This window comes from Antechinus flavipes, chromosome 3 (genome assembly GCF_016432865.1).
Source record: "Antechinus flavipes isolate AdamAnt ecotype Samford, QLD, Australia chromosome 3, AdamAnt_v2, whole genome shotgun sequence".
Lineage (NCBI taxonomy): Eukaryota > Metazoa > Chordata > Mammalia > Dasyuromorphia > Dasyuridae > Antechinus > Antechinus flavipes.
The window spans coordinates 152,272,780-152,289,995 of NC_067400.1; the positions used below are offsets into that span (position 1 = coordinate 152,272,780).

Sequence of the window (17,216 nt, forward strand, 5' to 3'; positions counted from 1 at the left end):
ACTCATTTTTGTCTTAAGTGTTCATATGGTTGTTTTAAACAATCTCTCAGATGAAAATTGGTGAGCAAATTTTATTTATAGCAATAATTATTTATCTGATAAGAGAAACTGAAAAGGAATTTATCTAATGTATTTTCACAGACATTTCACTAAATCTCATCTACCTGGTAACTCTATTATCAATCCAGCAAAGGGAGTAAGCCAAATACTGGTAATATTCATAAGGAACATTTAAATAGGAGGCATTACTTAAAAGCAAAGAGAAAATACACTGGAGGAAAAGTTGAAAACAGCTCAGGAAGGCAAAATTAGATAAAATAAATAATTCATTTAAATACATAGTAGTCCTTTTTCCTAATATTACACCCCCAAAAATCATTAATTGTTTTATCCTAGGTTTCATTTGGTCCATCTCATTTTCATGAGCATCAGCATACAGGAAAATAATAAAGTTAAGTAATTTTTCCAAAATAATACAAATTATTTGAAATTTTTCATTTGAATCCAGATCTTCTGACTCAAAATATAGCAATCTTTCTATTCTCCCATGTTTTTTGGACTCCTTGTTTCTTCTTCTGCCTACATCACTGAGAGGGACGGAACAAGGTCCGGCACAGAGCAATGACTGAATGAGGATACAGGCTTGTATCCAATGATGAGTCAGTACCTAAATTTCAAAGCAACACATACCATATATAGCTCAGTAAGAGCATAATTTTCAATTTTTGAGAAAAATTAAAACTACTCACTCTGATATTGTGAAAAAATCCATAAGTTCAGAGGTCGAAGCCTTGTTCCAATATGTAAATAAAGCATCTAGAAAATGAAAATATTGTTGATCAGAAAAGCATTATATATATATATATATATATATATATATCTTCTTATCCTTTGGGCAGTCATGGTTCTCATAATTTCTCTTGTGTAATGAGAAATTTTGTCAAGGACCCTGTAGCCAAATGAGCTCTATCCCCTAAAAGGACTTCCTAGAAAGAAAAGAAATGTTCATGCTAAATCTTCCCTATATCTCTGAAAGACTAAAAGAGAATTTATTTGTAGTGTTCAATAAGCACTTTAAAATTTGCTATTTCAGTTGATTCTTACAATTCTAGCAGGTAGTTACAATCATTATCCCTGTTTTACAGATAAAAAATTGAGGATAAGAGAGCTTTTAATTGACTGCTACTAAGTTTGTGAAGAAGGATTTAAACTCGGTTCTTCCTAACTCCATTTCAATCCAGGCACTGTGCTAAGTGCTGGGGATACAAAAAGAGATAGTCTTTGACCTCAAATAGTTTCTAATCTAATGGATTCTACATGTTAAATTTTTATTTTTAAAGAATCACACTGATATTTCTATTTCTGGTATCAAGTAAAATCTTATATAAATTATAAAGTAATATTTGTTTATTAGCAAATTTGAAGATGGCTCATAATTAAGTTCTTTCTACCCCAATCATCAGACTACTAAGGACACAGGAATTCCAGATAAGTGACAACTGGAAGGTAGAAGACCTTTGCTACCCACCGAAGATAAAAACAGGTTTGTCCTGTTGAGAGAACTCACATGTCATCCAAAAAAAAATTGTCATAGGCAGTAATATAATTTGCATATCTGGTAATTTTTTTTGTCTTCTCAAGAACCTTTTGGCATTCATACTGATTAAGTCAGCACTATAAAATACTTAGTAGGTAGAAAAAGCTCATTGGATGCACTTTTTCTGGAAGGTTAAAAACAATTAACTGACAGCTGAGAAACTCCACTTAAAGAACCAGAGACAAAATCTTTAATCATGAAAGATTTTTAGGAACTGAGCAGTTTTCCCAAATGCAATATCTGGAATCATAGGTAAAGCTACTGAAAGATTCATAGGTTTCAAAGACAGAAAGAACTACCCATGCTATGAGAACTGAAGATCCGGAACATTTTCCTGTGTGTTTAAGCAGGTCCAGTCACAGGGATTGATCACCCAGTTCATTACATCCTTAGGAGACTATGCATTAGAAAGAAGCAAACATCACATATTTTGTGGAATGCTTACTGAAATAACTATGAGATTTTTTAAATGGTAAATTTTATGAGGTGTGTGGACTCAGAATGTTTCAACATCAACTATAATGATCAAATGGAAAAAAATAAAAATAGAATAATAATATAATTTGATTTGCAAGTATTTTTTTTCCATACACAGCTTGTTTGTTTTTTCCCTCCAAGAGAGTAGCCAATACAAAAATAAAAGCCAATTTCTTTAACTATTCCCTTGGTAGTCATATATACGCAGCTCTTGATTTAAAGCAATTTCAATAGATTACTTAACCAATTACAACTCTGCAAATGCACCAAAGTCAATCTGCCTCCAGATCTACTGGGGGTAAAGCTTTTCCCTGGCTCCCAGCCTCATCCCTGCATCCCCTTTGCCCAGTCAGCAAATTCACAGACCTATCCTGCTGGCACAAAGATTAAGCATTAAAGGGGAGGGAGAAGGAATATACTGAATTTAAGGCGAGGGATTAGGAGAAAGATGGGCAATTTGGATTTCAGAAATGTCAGTAGCTTTCTGTCCATTTCCTAAAGAAAACTCTCATCATTCAGCCTTTTTCATGAAAACTTCCAATAAGGAAGAAACTAATGATAATAATAATAGTAGCTAAAATTTATATAACATTTATTATGTGCCAGAGACTGTGTTCAATGCCTTACAATTTTTATCCCATTTGATCCTCATAGTAATCCTGCAAGATAGTGCTGTTATCATCCCCAGTTTACAGCTGAGGAAACTGAAAAAAATAAAAATTATGTGACTATACAGCTAGTATGTGATCGAGGCAAGATTTGAACTCAGGAAGATGTTTTCCTGATTCCAGGTCCTATGTTGTGTACTATGGCGCCACCTAGCTGTCCCTCCAGTCTCATCTTTCTCTGAATCGGCTACATGTGAACCCTTGAAGTCATGTTTGATATTCTCCCTCTCCTAATACTTGATACCAATAAAGCTATTAACTCCTACACATATTTGACACTGACAACATTTTGTTATATAGATAAAAGACCAAATTAGGAGTTAGGAAAAACCCAAATTCTAATATTAATGTGAGAAATAATTATTTCTCTTTTATATTTAATAACCAATTATTAGGGAGAGCTAGGATTTTTTCCTTTTTTTCCTATTTCCTCAAAGTCCTTTCAAAATCTCTGACCTTGTTCAAAAATGTATTCCACCTAGACCATCTTATCTAGGTGGAGCTATTGCTTGTCTAATTAGAAAAACCTAACAAAGAAAATCTACTCTTGGTGAAATAGGGCCTATGAGGTTCTAATCACTCAGGCCTGAGAGATCATAGTCCTGGCTCCAAGCCCATCATTAAAATTATGCCTCTCATTATAATATTCATTCTCTCTTTCAAGGGCACATAAATATCAAGAATCTGCCATCATCTATCTTTGGTTTACAAAAGATGGCCAAATGACCACTTCTTTTATTAATTATGTGCTAGTTATAATGAATAATATGACTAATTACCCAGAAATTATTACATCACACTACCTTTAATTTTTGGATATGACTAATGTGGGGATTTGTTTTGCTTCAATATACACATTTGCTATAAGTGTTCCCCCCAATAAGGAATGGAAGGAAGTAAAAAGAAGATAAAATAAATACTTAATTGAAAAAATTATCTGTATTAAAAATTAAATAATCACATCTTTCCTTTCAGACTCTAAGGAGAAGCTGTTATTCATCTTTGTTTTCATCTTGGTATCTTAAACATAGAGCTGGATTTTTATTTTTATTTTTATTTTTTTAGCATTTGATATACTGAATTTAACTCCAATTCAAAACTTTGAGTCTGGCCAAATATAAGCTCTAAGTTCATGGCTTTTTATAATGCGAAAAGCAATGTGATGGTGGGTTAAGAAATGAAAAATTCAATAAACTTAAAATTTCATTAAGGGCTTAAAGGCAAATATTTGTTGCATTAATAGTAGAATGTATGCTATCATTGCTTACCAAAGAGATGGGAGTTGCAGAATATGAAAAAGCTTTCTGTTTTGAATAAAGGAAGAAGCCTTTATGTAAAACCAACTATATGCCAAATATTATGCTAAGCACTTTACAAATATTATCTCATTTAAATAATGCTTTGAAATTAAATAACTAAACTCGGGATAATTAAACTTGATCTTATACTTATGTTTGCTACAAGAAAATCTGCAATAAGAAAAAGGTAGCAAAACAGTAATCCATCCCTGAATCAAGTTTTTCATAAATGCATCAAGCGGCTGTAAATCTCCCTAATAATCTTTTCAAAGAGGCCCTTCTGAATCCTAGGATGCTGATGGAGGTTCCTTCATCTGAGGATTCACTAAACTGAAAATATGACAGAAATCCTGAAGTATATGGTAAAAATTTCATATAGGACACTATGATATTGTTTTATATGAAACACAAACTTAACTCATGGCATTAGGAAGCAACACAATGTAACAGAAAAAGTCCTGAAGAAAGGAATCAAGAGACCTGATTTAGTCTTAGAAATTGTCATACTAACTAGCCTCTCCAAGGCTTGGTTTTCTTACTGAAGATTAAGAAAAAAAAGGAAAAAAAGAAACTTATGAAATGCCTTCTTATTCTAAGATCTTAAAGACTCTTTGCCCTGAGTACTCAATGTGTAATCATTAGAAAGCTTGATGTTTCTCTTATTTTATTGCTCTGGATCTCTATTTCATCTGAAGATTTTTGAATAATTTTTAAATTGTCTTAGAGCCCCAAGGGACTTCTTTTGCTAACTTGTTCACATTTTAGAAAGCTTTATGCTCAACATACATTGACATGTGCAAAGTATGGACCAGATGGACTAGCACACTTTAGGACAGCATTTTCATTGGCTTTTGCTTTGACAGGAAGGTTCACCCAGAGTGTACAGCGCACCTAGCTTTCTATGGATCTCTTATACTATAAATGTGCATCGTTTATAGATGACAATGGTATTTGTGATCATCTATTTTAAAAGTTGAGGATCAGGACGATGGTGAGGAACACAATCTCCAATTATGTCACTGGAAGGTGAGGGGGATTGAATCAGATTGAATTTACTTCATCTTAATTTATTGCACATTTCCAAAGAAATACTTAGAAAAATTGCCTGTAAATGCAAATATGGTTTCAGCTGACCTCATTTATATATTCTCTGTTTGTTTGTTTTTCTTAATTAACAGATACAGGCCTGGAAACTATGACAAATATTGATAAAAATATCACAAATACTATAAGTGTCAGTACTGATATAACCCACAACAATAAGTAATATTTCATTTTAGACAAAAAAGAGTATTTTTGTCTAAATATAGACAAATTTTGTTTGCTATTCTTCCCATAGGAAAAGGTAGATCCTTTCTCTTAGGTTTTTTAAAGGGACATTAATTAATTTTCTAGTTGAAATAATCTATAGGAATTCTTCTGTGGTTTTCTCATTTACTTCCACATAGAGAAAAAAGAAAAGAAAAGGCAAGGAAAAAAAAATAACACAAATTACACAAGATGGAAAGATGACCTCACCTGAAATAGAGTCATTTATTTCTTTTTTTTTCTTTTACCACTACACAAAACTATAACTGCTCATCTATTGTTAAAATTAATTATTGCATTATCCTTTCAAGAGAAAGCTACAGTGTACAACTGAAAACAAATCATTTGTCATGTTAAATAGCATTGTGATAAAACAGAATTGAAAAGAGATTTCTTGTTAAACCATGTTTTCTTTGGGGTTTCTTTTTCACAATTGTAGATCAACATGTCTATCACCAAAAAACTTTAGCTCTCATCTAAATACTTCTGAAATCCATATGGATCTTTTTGAAATGAGGCTTCTGTGGAAAAATCAAAAGTTTCTACCACCCAAGAGCATTACACACTTTTTGAGGAATTTTGCTTCTATCATATCCAGCATGTAGATTTAAAAAAATTAATTTATTTATTTTAATCCACTTTTCTTTATATATTCATTTATTTTAAAACACTTCCCATTTTTCCACCTCATTTTTTCATCCGGTAAAATGAATGAAATAAAATGGAATCTGTTGTTTACCTACCATCAGACATGCTCTTTAAGATGTATAGGAAGCACATGAGTAGACTCTTAATCTCTGACTGGTCAAGTTTGTCACAGCGGACTACTGAGCTCCCTAAAGTACCACTTTGTTGGTGCTGGAAAAAAACAAAAGAGAATGATTTTTATTAATTTCAAGGGGAAAATAATATCTTAATTTCACTTACTTATTTTTTTTACTACCTTGAAAAAGAAAAGTATTCAAAACTGAGAAGATTACTGAACCTGGAATACTCCAGATATAAGTAATCCCTCACTATGATATTTCAGGGATAGGTCCACTTTTCCCACCTCTGCCCCCACCATAAATAAGTGATGTTCCAAAGTAGCTGCAGCCATTATTTCTTTATGGATTTCTAAAAGAAGAAAAAAAAAAAGGCACACCCAAATCTCAGAGTCCAATGTTGCCACAGCTTAGGCTACTGATGTAGACTTTTAAATAGTACGAAATGTCATGCAAAAGTGGGTGTCCCGTGAGCAATGTGCTGAAGGGATGATGGAGAAAACAACACTGCAGAACTAAAAACTACTCTAAGGAAGACACTAATGGTAGACACAGCAAAAATAAACAAACCAAATCAAACCTATGGTGCTGCCCGTGTACCAGCAGGCAGATGTCTCTGCAAGCAAGTCATTGCAAGTCGGGAAGGTTCTCGCAGCAGAAAAGAGCCTGCAGGTACCTAGTAGATAGATAGCTGAGCCAAGCAACACCAGATACAGCCTAAACTGATGAGGTCCTTCTGTCATCAGCTTATCTGAACACTGCAAATGTCCAAACAAGATCTGTCAGAAAGCTTAGCGTGTAGTGACTAGTTAGTTCAGTTTTGCCACAGAGCAGCAGTATACAAAAAAAAAAAAAAAAAAAAAAAAAACCTTATAGAAACATAAGAATAATTATACCATGCTTTAAAAACAAATAAACATACACTTGTGAGGTATTGCAGCATAAAATCAATAAGGTTATTTCCTCTCCCAAAAATATCAGTTTAAAAAAAAGGATGTTTTATTTACTCAGTGTTAATAAAATCAATTAAGATAATTTCCTGTCCCAAAAATATCTTTTAAAAAAGGATGTTTTATTTATTCAGTATAGAGATGAGTAGCATTGTAGATCATATTTTGATTTTGTAGCTAATATTGTTTTTTTGAGAACTATGAAAGATTCATAATTTCATCAATATGAATACAGCCTTTGCTTCAGCAGACTGCAGTCCATCAACAGCTGATTTTAGGAGTTACTTTGGCATCCCAAAATTCATCACATGGAAGACAATAAACCCCAAGCCTTTCCATGCTGATTAAACCTGCAATAGCTGGCAACATGCAAAAATCTTGGGTTACCTCCATGCTACAGTGAAGCAAAGGAAAAAGACTTCAGTGAAGTTCATGTCTCATGCCCTTATTTTAGTTTTAGAGGTAGCAAGGTGGAATAGTAGAAAATGTGGTAGACTTGGGAGCCAGGAAGACTTGATTTTAAGTGCCACATTAAACAGTTACTTGCTGGTTTTCCTATAGCAAGTCATTTTATTTTCCAAATCTCAATTTCCTCAACTGTGAAATGATGGATTAAAATGGTAGACAGAATGGTGGAGAGAATGGCAATAATATTGTCACTCTTTTCACAGAGCTGTCATAAGGATCAAATGTGATAATATAGGTAAAGCAATTTGCAAACCTTAAAGTAGTACACAAATGTAAGCTATTTTATTTTTTCAAGAATAAAATAAACTGGTGCAAGTTTGTGGCAAAACTGTACTGCTAGTGTTCTCACTCCAAACATCAGCCTCACACTTGGAACTACAAGAACCAAGTACTTCTTGCAAAGGCAACGTAAGTGCGGCATGCAAGGGATCCTCTGGCAAAGTCGGGATGGTCAGGAGGGAAAAATCCATGGTGACCCGATTTCTCTTGGCTGACTGACAGCTCTCCTCCTCCTCTCCAGGGCTGCGCATGACATAAGCAGAATGCCTTCTGAGAAGTTTCTCCCTCTGTCACACGAAGGCATGTTAGAGTCAAGGGGAAAGTTAAACACATGTCGTGAGACTTCTGCCACCAAAAAGCCTGTACCTCTACAAGTAGGCAACCTCCTAAGTCCGGGAACAATCAGCTACTGAAACATAAGGTAAGATTACACATGTTACTTGGTGAGGGAAGAGGGTGCCTTTCAAGTCCTGGAGAAGGAGTGACTCTATTGAATGAAAAGCTGAAATGGTATCGGATGATGTGCTTAAGATGCAAGGATTAAAATAATAGTAATAATTATAAAAAAAAATTTTCTAAAACTTAGAAACATAATGTTGATGACAAAGCTGATACATTTGTTTCCAGGTACCATTCAAAATTTCTGAGGCTTTTCTACAAAATATCGTAAAGTCTAAATCTTGGTTATTTCAGGAAAGAAGGACTGCAATGGAAGATAGAAGAGGATATTAGCCCAATACTGCTCTTGATTTATTCCTTATGAAATCAATTCTCCTCCTGAGACTTAAAAAACCAAATAGTACAACAGCTAGTGTTTAGACTACTAGTTGTCTGAGGGACACTTAATTTTCACTTAATTTTTCAAGCCTCAGTTTCATCATCTACAAAATGGAATAATAATAGTATCTACTTTGCAGATTGTTCTGAAGTTTAAATCATGACATATATAAAGCACCTTTCAAAAGATACATGCTTGCTCTTTTTCTTCTTGTTAATTCTGGATTTTTGGGGGGGATAACTAAGGTAATAGCTGTGATGTGCTCTGCCTTCCTTGGGAGAAAAGCATATGCTATCTTGATTATGAGGGGGAACTTTTTCTTTTCTCCTTTCTTTCTTCCTTTTGCCAGGATATCTGTTATCCCTACTTTTCTTCAAAATTCAGCTCAAGTACTACTATGAAACCCGTCCAGATCCCATTAGCTGCTAGAGCTTTCCCTCTCAAATTATATCTATTTGACATCATACATAATACACACACATACACACATACACACACACACACACGTATATATAAAAATATATACATATACATAAATATGCCAGCCTCTGGCCCATTGTCTTTCACAATTGTAGGCATTTAATAAAGGCTTGTGTTCTGATTACTATTCTTACTACTTATATAAAGCATTTCCATAATTATTATTTTTTAATTTTTTTGGTGAGGCAATTGAGGTTAACTGACTTGCCCAGGTCACACATTTAGGAAATATTAAGTGTCGGAGGCCAGATTTGAACTTAAGGTCCTCCTGTCTCCAGAGCCAGTGCTCCATATAGTTCTTCCTCATTTTTGTAATTATTATAAAACTTGTAGTAAATTTGTAGAATATAGATGACAACCACCAGGTTAAATATCCTCCTGGTGGTTACTTAGTGATTTATCTGTCATAAAAGAGAACTTGAGTGGGCAGAATTACTAACCTGATTCAGGTGAAAAATGGGATTAGTCATTAAACCTATGGCCCTGCAAGGAAACTAAGAATTAGAGCCATTGCCTTAGATTAAAAAGGAGATATGGGACAGGCCCCAGAAAGGCATGAACTTTGAAAAAAGGAGGAATAAATAAAGTATCTAATGTGGGCCTTTGAAGGTAGCTGAGAGGAGGTAGAGATTCCAGTTGTGACTATTCACAGTATCAACTCACCAAATGGTATTTACTAAGAGTAGCCACAGATATAATCTTGGATAGAATCAACTTCAACTAACAGTTAATTAGTGAATATTTTTCAAGAATATTGACACATGACAGAACAAAGTCTGGGGGAAGGGACAATAAGGCTTCCAGGGATAAAGAAATCTTGAGAAGACAACAAAGGGTAGCAAACCTGAAATTCAGGAAAGGAATTTGGGAGGCCTGATTCAACTCAACAGGCATTCATTTGACGCTTACTCTGTGTAAATCACTAGAGAAACAAAGCGAAAAAAACTAACAGTCTCTGGATTAAAGGAACTAATAATTTAATGCAGGGAAAGAGGGATATAGACAATGAAGAACAATAAAAGGTTAATTTCTATGAAGGCAAAGGAAAGCTTCAGATAAAGGGCTAGAAGCAATTGGATCAGAGAAGTCATTGTCAACAGAGAAGAATGGGTTTGAAAATCAGGGAGTGAAATCATGAAAAGATATCTATATCTGAGCTAGGTCTTAAAGGAAAATGTAAGAGCTTGCATTTATATAGCACCTTAAAATGGAAGAAGCAGAAATATGAAGTGTATATGAAGACATTAGTGGGTGATCTGAGTCAAAGAATGGAGAAGGGAAAGGGCAGGATAAGATTAGGAAATCTCTGTTTAATTTGATTGTTTTGACAGATTTTTAAGGAAATGAGTAGAGAATAAGGCTAGCAAATATGCAAGAGCCGGGGTTGAAAAGCCTTAAATGCTGGGGTAAGAAGTTTATTCTAAAACTCATGAGCTCTGAGTTGCAATGGGCTAAGATGATCACATGAGAAGTGGGAGATACTAGGCTGTTTAAAGAAGCATAAAGGAGTCCAGGTCAAAATTCCCAGGACAATTTTCTTTTGGTAAATGGCTAGGATTTATCGAGGCAATTTTTTATTACCATGAATTAAACTCAATCATGAAGAAGAATCATTAATGACATGGAAAAAACCCAACTACCTTGTCAAGAGAATTGGTCTTCTCGATGTTCCTTTCTGGAAGACTGTTCACTGAATCAGTGCTGACGAGAGAGCCTCTTGAATCAGCATTTCTCACACTATTGATATTTGGTGTTGATGTGGTATAGGGTGATGCTAAAAATTATAAAAAAAAATAGGTTATGAAATGTTAAGTGTATAGCTATATATTTCAGTTTTTTAAAACTGCCATTATTTTTGTCAAGAAGTTGACTCAAGCATTTTATTCAACTAGTCTACCTTTAACGTTCAGACAATCAATACTGATTTGGGAATTGAAAAACATGCATGCATGGAAAGTACGACTTCATATACACAGGCCATATTACTCTGAAAATGCAACACTCCTAAAGGGGAATCAATAAGCTTTTTTTGTTTTGTTCTTATTTTTCCAAAGATGATAAAATGTACCTTTACTTGTAGCAACTAAAATTAAAAAACCAAATAAACACGTCCCTATGTTGTTATACTACCAACAGTGAAAGGCAGTAAGACTCCATGAAAGTCTAAAGGACTACACCATAGGATAGATTTACAATGGCAGGAATCTTAGAGATCACCTTATTCTAATCAAAGTTAGATAAGACCTTGATGGCCATCTAGTCTAGTCCAGACCGTTATGGCAATTCCTTCTTCAAGATTCTCAAGATAGTCATCAAAAATCACCTTAAGACCTCTAATGAGAAAGACCCTACAATTTGCTGAAACTATACTTTTAACTTTTGACAGCTCTTCATTGTTAGGAAGTTTGGGAGTTATCCCCTGATTTTAGGCTGAAAGTTGTCCTAGACACTTTCACCCACTATTTCCATTTCTGAATGGAAGTAATACCAAGACAATAATAAAAGAGCTTGCATTTATATGTTAAGATTTATAATGGGTAGCTAATTGATGTAGTGTGTAGAGTACCTGGTTTGGGATCTGGAAGACATTTTCCTGAATTCAAATTTGATCTCAGGCACTTAATAGCTATGTGACCCTTAGTCACTTAGCCCTGTTTACCTCAGCTTCCTCATATGTAAAATGAGTCAGAGAAGAAAATGACAAACCACTCCAGTGTCTTTGCCAAGAAAACCCCAAATGGAATCATGAAGATTCAGATGAGACTCAAATGATCAAACAATAACAAAATTTGAAAACGCTTTGCATATGTTACCTCGATATTTGATTCTCACATTATAATATTGTCTTCATTGTCTCCTATTGTCTTCACTGTACATGGCATCTGAATTGATTGGTGAAGCATAAGTAAAACTTATAAGCTTATAAGTATCTGAGGCAAGATTTGAACTTTTTTTTTTCTGACTCCAAATCTTAATTCCATTCACTCTGTCAACTCTAGAATAAACTAAAGAATCAGCTTTCCGCAAGATTGCCCTTATATACTGGAAGCCCAAACTTGCTCATGTTACTGACAAGGATGCTAAGTCCCATGGAGGAGAGGGACTTGCAAAAGATCACATAAGTAAATAGCAGAAACAAACCAGACCCTGGCTCCAAATCTAACATTCTTCTGTTAGTGACATCATGCTGCTTGGAGCAAGAAATTATGGGGCTAGTGTGAAAAAAAATATGCCTCTGGAGACATAATTAGTGCTTTCACTTCTCTGTGATAGTCTTAATGAGTTGGAGTCAATGCCTGACGCAAAGCAGTATTTCCACTATCAAGAGGCTACTAAAACCACAGGTTAACATGCTATAAGCTTAAGCACATTTACTTTGACAATCACAGTCACAAAGGGCAAGCTATTAACCAGAAATGACTGACATTTGGTTTTGCAGATGGCATCCAATGTTTTTTTGGCACTGGAGTCTTGCAAATGTAGGCAGCAGCCTAAGATACAAAATATCAATTTGAAGCCTCAGTTACTGGGCTTAGGTTACTGATCACCTGGGAAGAGACAGGCCATTTGCAATTCAATAGGTCTAACAGCTGTTCATGGGACTGAAGCACTCACCTACCTGAGTTCTGGCTTTTTTGTAATGACAGGTAGGGGGCAGGATTAGCTCTGGATTCATGCCTATTTGTGGTATTTTTTAATTAATTGACTTCTGGCATAATAATGAACATGTCAAAAGCAATTCCAAACAACGTCTTTTACCTCAGTGGAGGCAAGGGTACAAGCCTTGACCAGTGTCTTCTCTTGGTTGATTCTCTCAAATATATTCTGTATAGGCTCAGTTGTATAGTTTATTTTGCATGGTGGCCTCCCCCATTAATTTCTGAGTTCTTTGGAAAACTATCTTTTATCTTTCTCTTTATCTCTAGTATTTAGCACGGTGCCTGGAACAAAGCAGGTGCTTAATAAATGTTTATTGACTGACTGACAAACCAACTCCGGACACCAGCATTTAATTTCAGCCATCCCTGAGACTTAAGTACAAAGCTGAATGGTGGGGACCATTGTTTCCAGATCTTGTTTAGATAACAGCAGCTTAAACTTATACACTGCAAATGTTTTTCATGTCATATTGATGCACATGAGTTGGTACTGGAATGACAAAAATCTCCTTTGAATGCCAACCTGCCCTCTCCATTTTTTGCAGGTGAGGAATCCCCCCCCCCCCAAAAAAAAAAAAAAACTTGTCCAAGGGCAAACATCTAGGAAATATCTGAAGTGGGACTGGAAACTAGGTCAGTTGATGGGGCAAAACTCTTTCTATTAGAGCCAAATCTTCTCCCATGTTGAATTTATCTCAGCCAACCTTTATCCTCCCAACATTGTAAGGTAGAAATGATGAGGTATGAGGTAACTAGCAACACAATGGATAGAATACTGGACCTGGAGACTGAATCCAAATCCTGCCTCAGACACTTACTTACTAGATGGGTGACTCTGGATAAGTCACTTTATCTCTCTCAGTTATAGTTTCCTCATCATATAAAATGAGGGAGCTAGACTTGATGGCTTGTAAGGGTCTTTCCAGGCCAAAATCTATGATCTTATGATTATTCTATGATCTATGATTACTTATGATTACATTATTATTTTGCAGAAAAAGAAATTAAGGCTTAGAGGTTCAGGTCCATGTTTCCCTCAGTTCCAAGTCCAAAACTCTTCTTATGTTATGGAGGAGGAGGAAGGAAGGAGAGGAAGAATGAAAAAAAGGAAGAGAAAAAAGAGAGGGGGCGGGAGAGGAACAGGGAGAAGGAGGGGGAGAAGAGGAAGAGGAAGAGAGAAAGGGAAAGAGGAGGGAGAAGGAGAGGAAGAGAGACAGGGAGAGGGAAGGAGAGAAGAAAAGAGAAAAGGAGAAGAAGGGGAAGAGGGAGAGGGAGAGGAAGAGGGGGGCACAAATGTGAAAATAGAAACAAAAGTTGAAAAGCATTAAAAAAAATCCAAGAATAGGAGGCTTATTTATTTTCCCCATCCTGTGCCATACAGACAGCAAGAACTATGCATGCTGGAGGTCACAGGAGAGAAAGGTGATGAGATGACAAAACTCTCAGCTGTTTTATTCTTGTGGACAGATGGAAGGCAGAATAAGAGATAATTGCAGGGTCTTTCTGACCTCCTTTGACTTAGCTCTGGTTTGCTAAATAGGATTTAGGCTCTCAGTATCATTTTAAGATTCAGGGTCTCCAAATAAAAGAGCTCCTAAAATCTCAGAAATCCAGGCTGAATTCCAGAACCAGCATCCTAGTCTCAAGGAAACAGATGGTGGTATAATGACTCAAATTCAACTAACTTGCATAGCAGAGAATTGCATTCATGTTTTCAACAGTTGGAATCTACAGATGACTAAAAAATCTTTGATATTAAATAGAATGCAAATGAAATAAAGATTTAAAAGATTCTCCCCCCCTTTAATCACCATGCAGATTGCAGAGAATAATGGAGAAAAGCAAGGGCAGAGGAGGCATACCTGAGACAAAAAATGTGTGCTATTTAAAACTAAGCTAATCATAGTGTAAACTTCAGCCGAGCAACAAATCAGCAGGTTTCAAGCATCCTTGCTTATACCACATTTTGAAAGAGATAAGACCATCTGGTGAGGAATCTATGTGGGCAGGACTGAGTGTCTATAAGGCAAAGATTTAAAGAGAAGTCTGGCTAGAAGATAAGTACTTGGACTCAAATCAACTGGAATTTTTCATAGAGTAAAAGAACAAGTTCACATTTGACGAAGTAGCTCATGAACAGGCTAACTGAATGGAGGGAAACCAATAACTTAAGGATTTAAATTTTTGATTTGGGTTTTGTTTATAGTTTTTCAGTTATGAAGAATGTATCTGACACTTGAGAATATGTTGGATGTGTGTCAGAGACTTTCCATGAAATGTGACATGGACAATGGAATTCAAACACAAGTGAGTGGGGAGCCAAATCATTTTAATTAAGTGCTACATAATGCATCGAAATCAGCACATAGGTGGTACAGTGAGAGGAAAAGAAAAAAATCTGTGCACAAAATCGAGCTCTGCAACTAACAGATGATATTGGGCAAGTAATTTTTCAATCTGTAAAATGAAAGGATAGACTAATGGGCTTTGGATGCCCTTTCTGGTCCAGTCTCTGATATCATGACATTCTCAAATAAGCACGCCTCAAATAGGGATAGCTTGTTTGAAATTTAGATTTTACAAAATCGTATAATGTACATCTGGAAGTAAAGAAATCCAGGACTTCATCCTTGTTTTTCTCCAGACTCAGAGTGTGATCTCAGGCAACCTTTCCAAGGCTTATCTGCAAGCCATGATACAATTTAAAATCAATCCAGACTGGGATGTGAAAGAAAGAGACAGACTGTAAAAGTGTGTGTGACAATTTAATTACCACAATTTCTCTAGCCCTGGGTCTGGACCAACATCTCACATAGTAAAGGATCAACATAGTAACATATTTTCCTCTCAGCATACATGAAGGGACCTAATTTGCAAACTCCACCCAGTTAAAACCTTGATCTAGGTTGATCCTTTCCTCCCTTATGCTGGAATTCCTTTAATTCAAGACATTCTACATTCTTCCTATTGAAGGATATTTTACAAAATTTCACCAGCAACATATGATTATTTCTTTCAAGATGTTCTCCTTTTTATTTAGCATAAAACTCTCTTGTTCTAAATCGAGACAATGTACAATCTATCTTTGATTCTTCCCTCCAACCTAATTTTCTGAAAGCATAAATAACAAAATTTTAAGTTAAAATGTCAAACATTGAATGAAAATCTATAGCAATATAAAGGCTTTAAATACTATAATTAAGCCATAAAAAAGTTTAACTTGCATTTCTATATAACTCAGAGCCATCATGTCAATCTAGTACTGGAAGACTCTAGGTCCCCCCTTCCCCCAATTAAAACACAAAAGAAAAAATTCAAAGCAGAAACCCATGCTTTAAAAATGTAAACTCATGCATTCAGACATTAAAAGAAAATCATATTGTCAGAAAGTTAAATCTAAGGTAGACAGTTGAAAAGCATTACCAATGCCAGAGATAACACCGAAGAGGTCTTTATGTAGGTTGTTATCCAGTGTGTTTCCTGATTTCTGTGGGGTTACTAATGGATTTGCAGTCGGCATATTCAGTGATTCATCCTTTACATTCTTTCAGCCCCCAAAAAAGAGAGAAAAAAGGGAAAAAACAGTTAAAATTATTATCGAACAGTTTGTATTTATTCTAAAATCATTCCATTTTGGGGAGTGTGAGGGCACTTTTTTTTTTCTTTTAACAAGCTATGAACAACCTCACACTAACTAGGAGAAAGTGGGAAAAAAGGCAATTGAAGTGAGAATGAGGAATGACATAAGGGTAGAAATGGGAGGGAAGGAAAGAAAATGTAACATATTTACAATTTGAGAATATCTTTGAGAATAACTTGCATTTGTAAAGTGTTTCTGGATTTTCAAGTAACTTTTGCAGATACCTCATTGGATCAGGTGAGATAAAGTAGATAAGACAGTCAAGGTTCTTATCCCCTTCACCTGAGTTTCAGGATAACTTGCATTTCTCCTTTTTCTGGAGCTGACTTTACAACCTTAGTTAGGCTATCTATCCATGTGTAGAGCAGAGGCAGTGGTGCAGTGGGATAGAGCACTGGATTTTGATTTAGAAAAATGAATTCAAATCCAGTATTAGACACTTAGCAGTTGTGTGACTCTAAACATTTGGCTTGAATGCTATCTGGCTTAGTTTTCTTATCTGTAAAATAAATCTGCTATAAGAATTAAAATGAGAAACTATTTGAAAAACACTTTTCAAGTGTTATATAAAAGTGGGCTATTATTAGTACTATTAATATCTTGCACAGATACTAAAGGTGGTAAGCCCAGGTATCAATATACCTGGCTCTGAACTGGGAAATTACCTAGCATTTTCAACAATCCACAAATTGCTCTCTTTTGAGAAAGTTCAGAGTTGTTTTTTTGTTTTTTGTTGTTTTTGATTTGTTTAGTTTAAATACAATGATTCTCCTCCTGATGCTAAGTGGTTATCAATCATGGAATCCCCTGATTTTTTAAGAATCTCAATGACAGCTGCCCCAAAGAGCAT

General features: G+C 35.2%; 1 protein-coding gene across 14 annotated transcripts in view; it reads right to left on the minus strand.

Moving 5' to 3' along the window:
- The window catches only part of DOCK9 (dedicator of cytokinesis 9), a 341,819-nt gene that overhangs the window by 62,839 nt on the left and 261,764 nt on the right, over nt 1-17,216 (minus strand). For all 14 annotated transcript variants that reach the window (XM_051984046.1, XM_051984058.1, XM_051984056.1 and 11 more), the window contains 4 exons: nt 16,150-16,270; nt 10,708-10,841; nt 6,092-6,206; nt 750-816 (listed from right to left, as the gene is read on the minus strand). In XM_051984046.1, the coding sequence (XP_051840006.1) occupies nt 750-816; nt 6,092-6,206; nt 10,708-10,841; nt 16,150-16,270 (437 nt within the window). The remainder of the gene's footprint in view (nt 1-749; nt 817-6,091; nt 6,207-10,707; nt 10,842-16,149; nt 16,271-17,216) is intronic.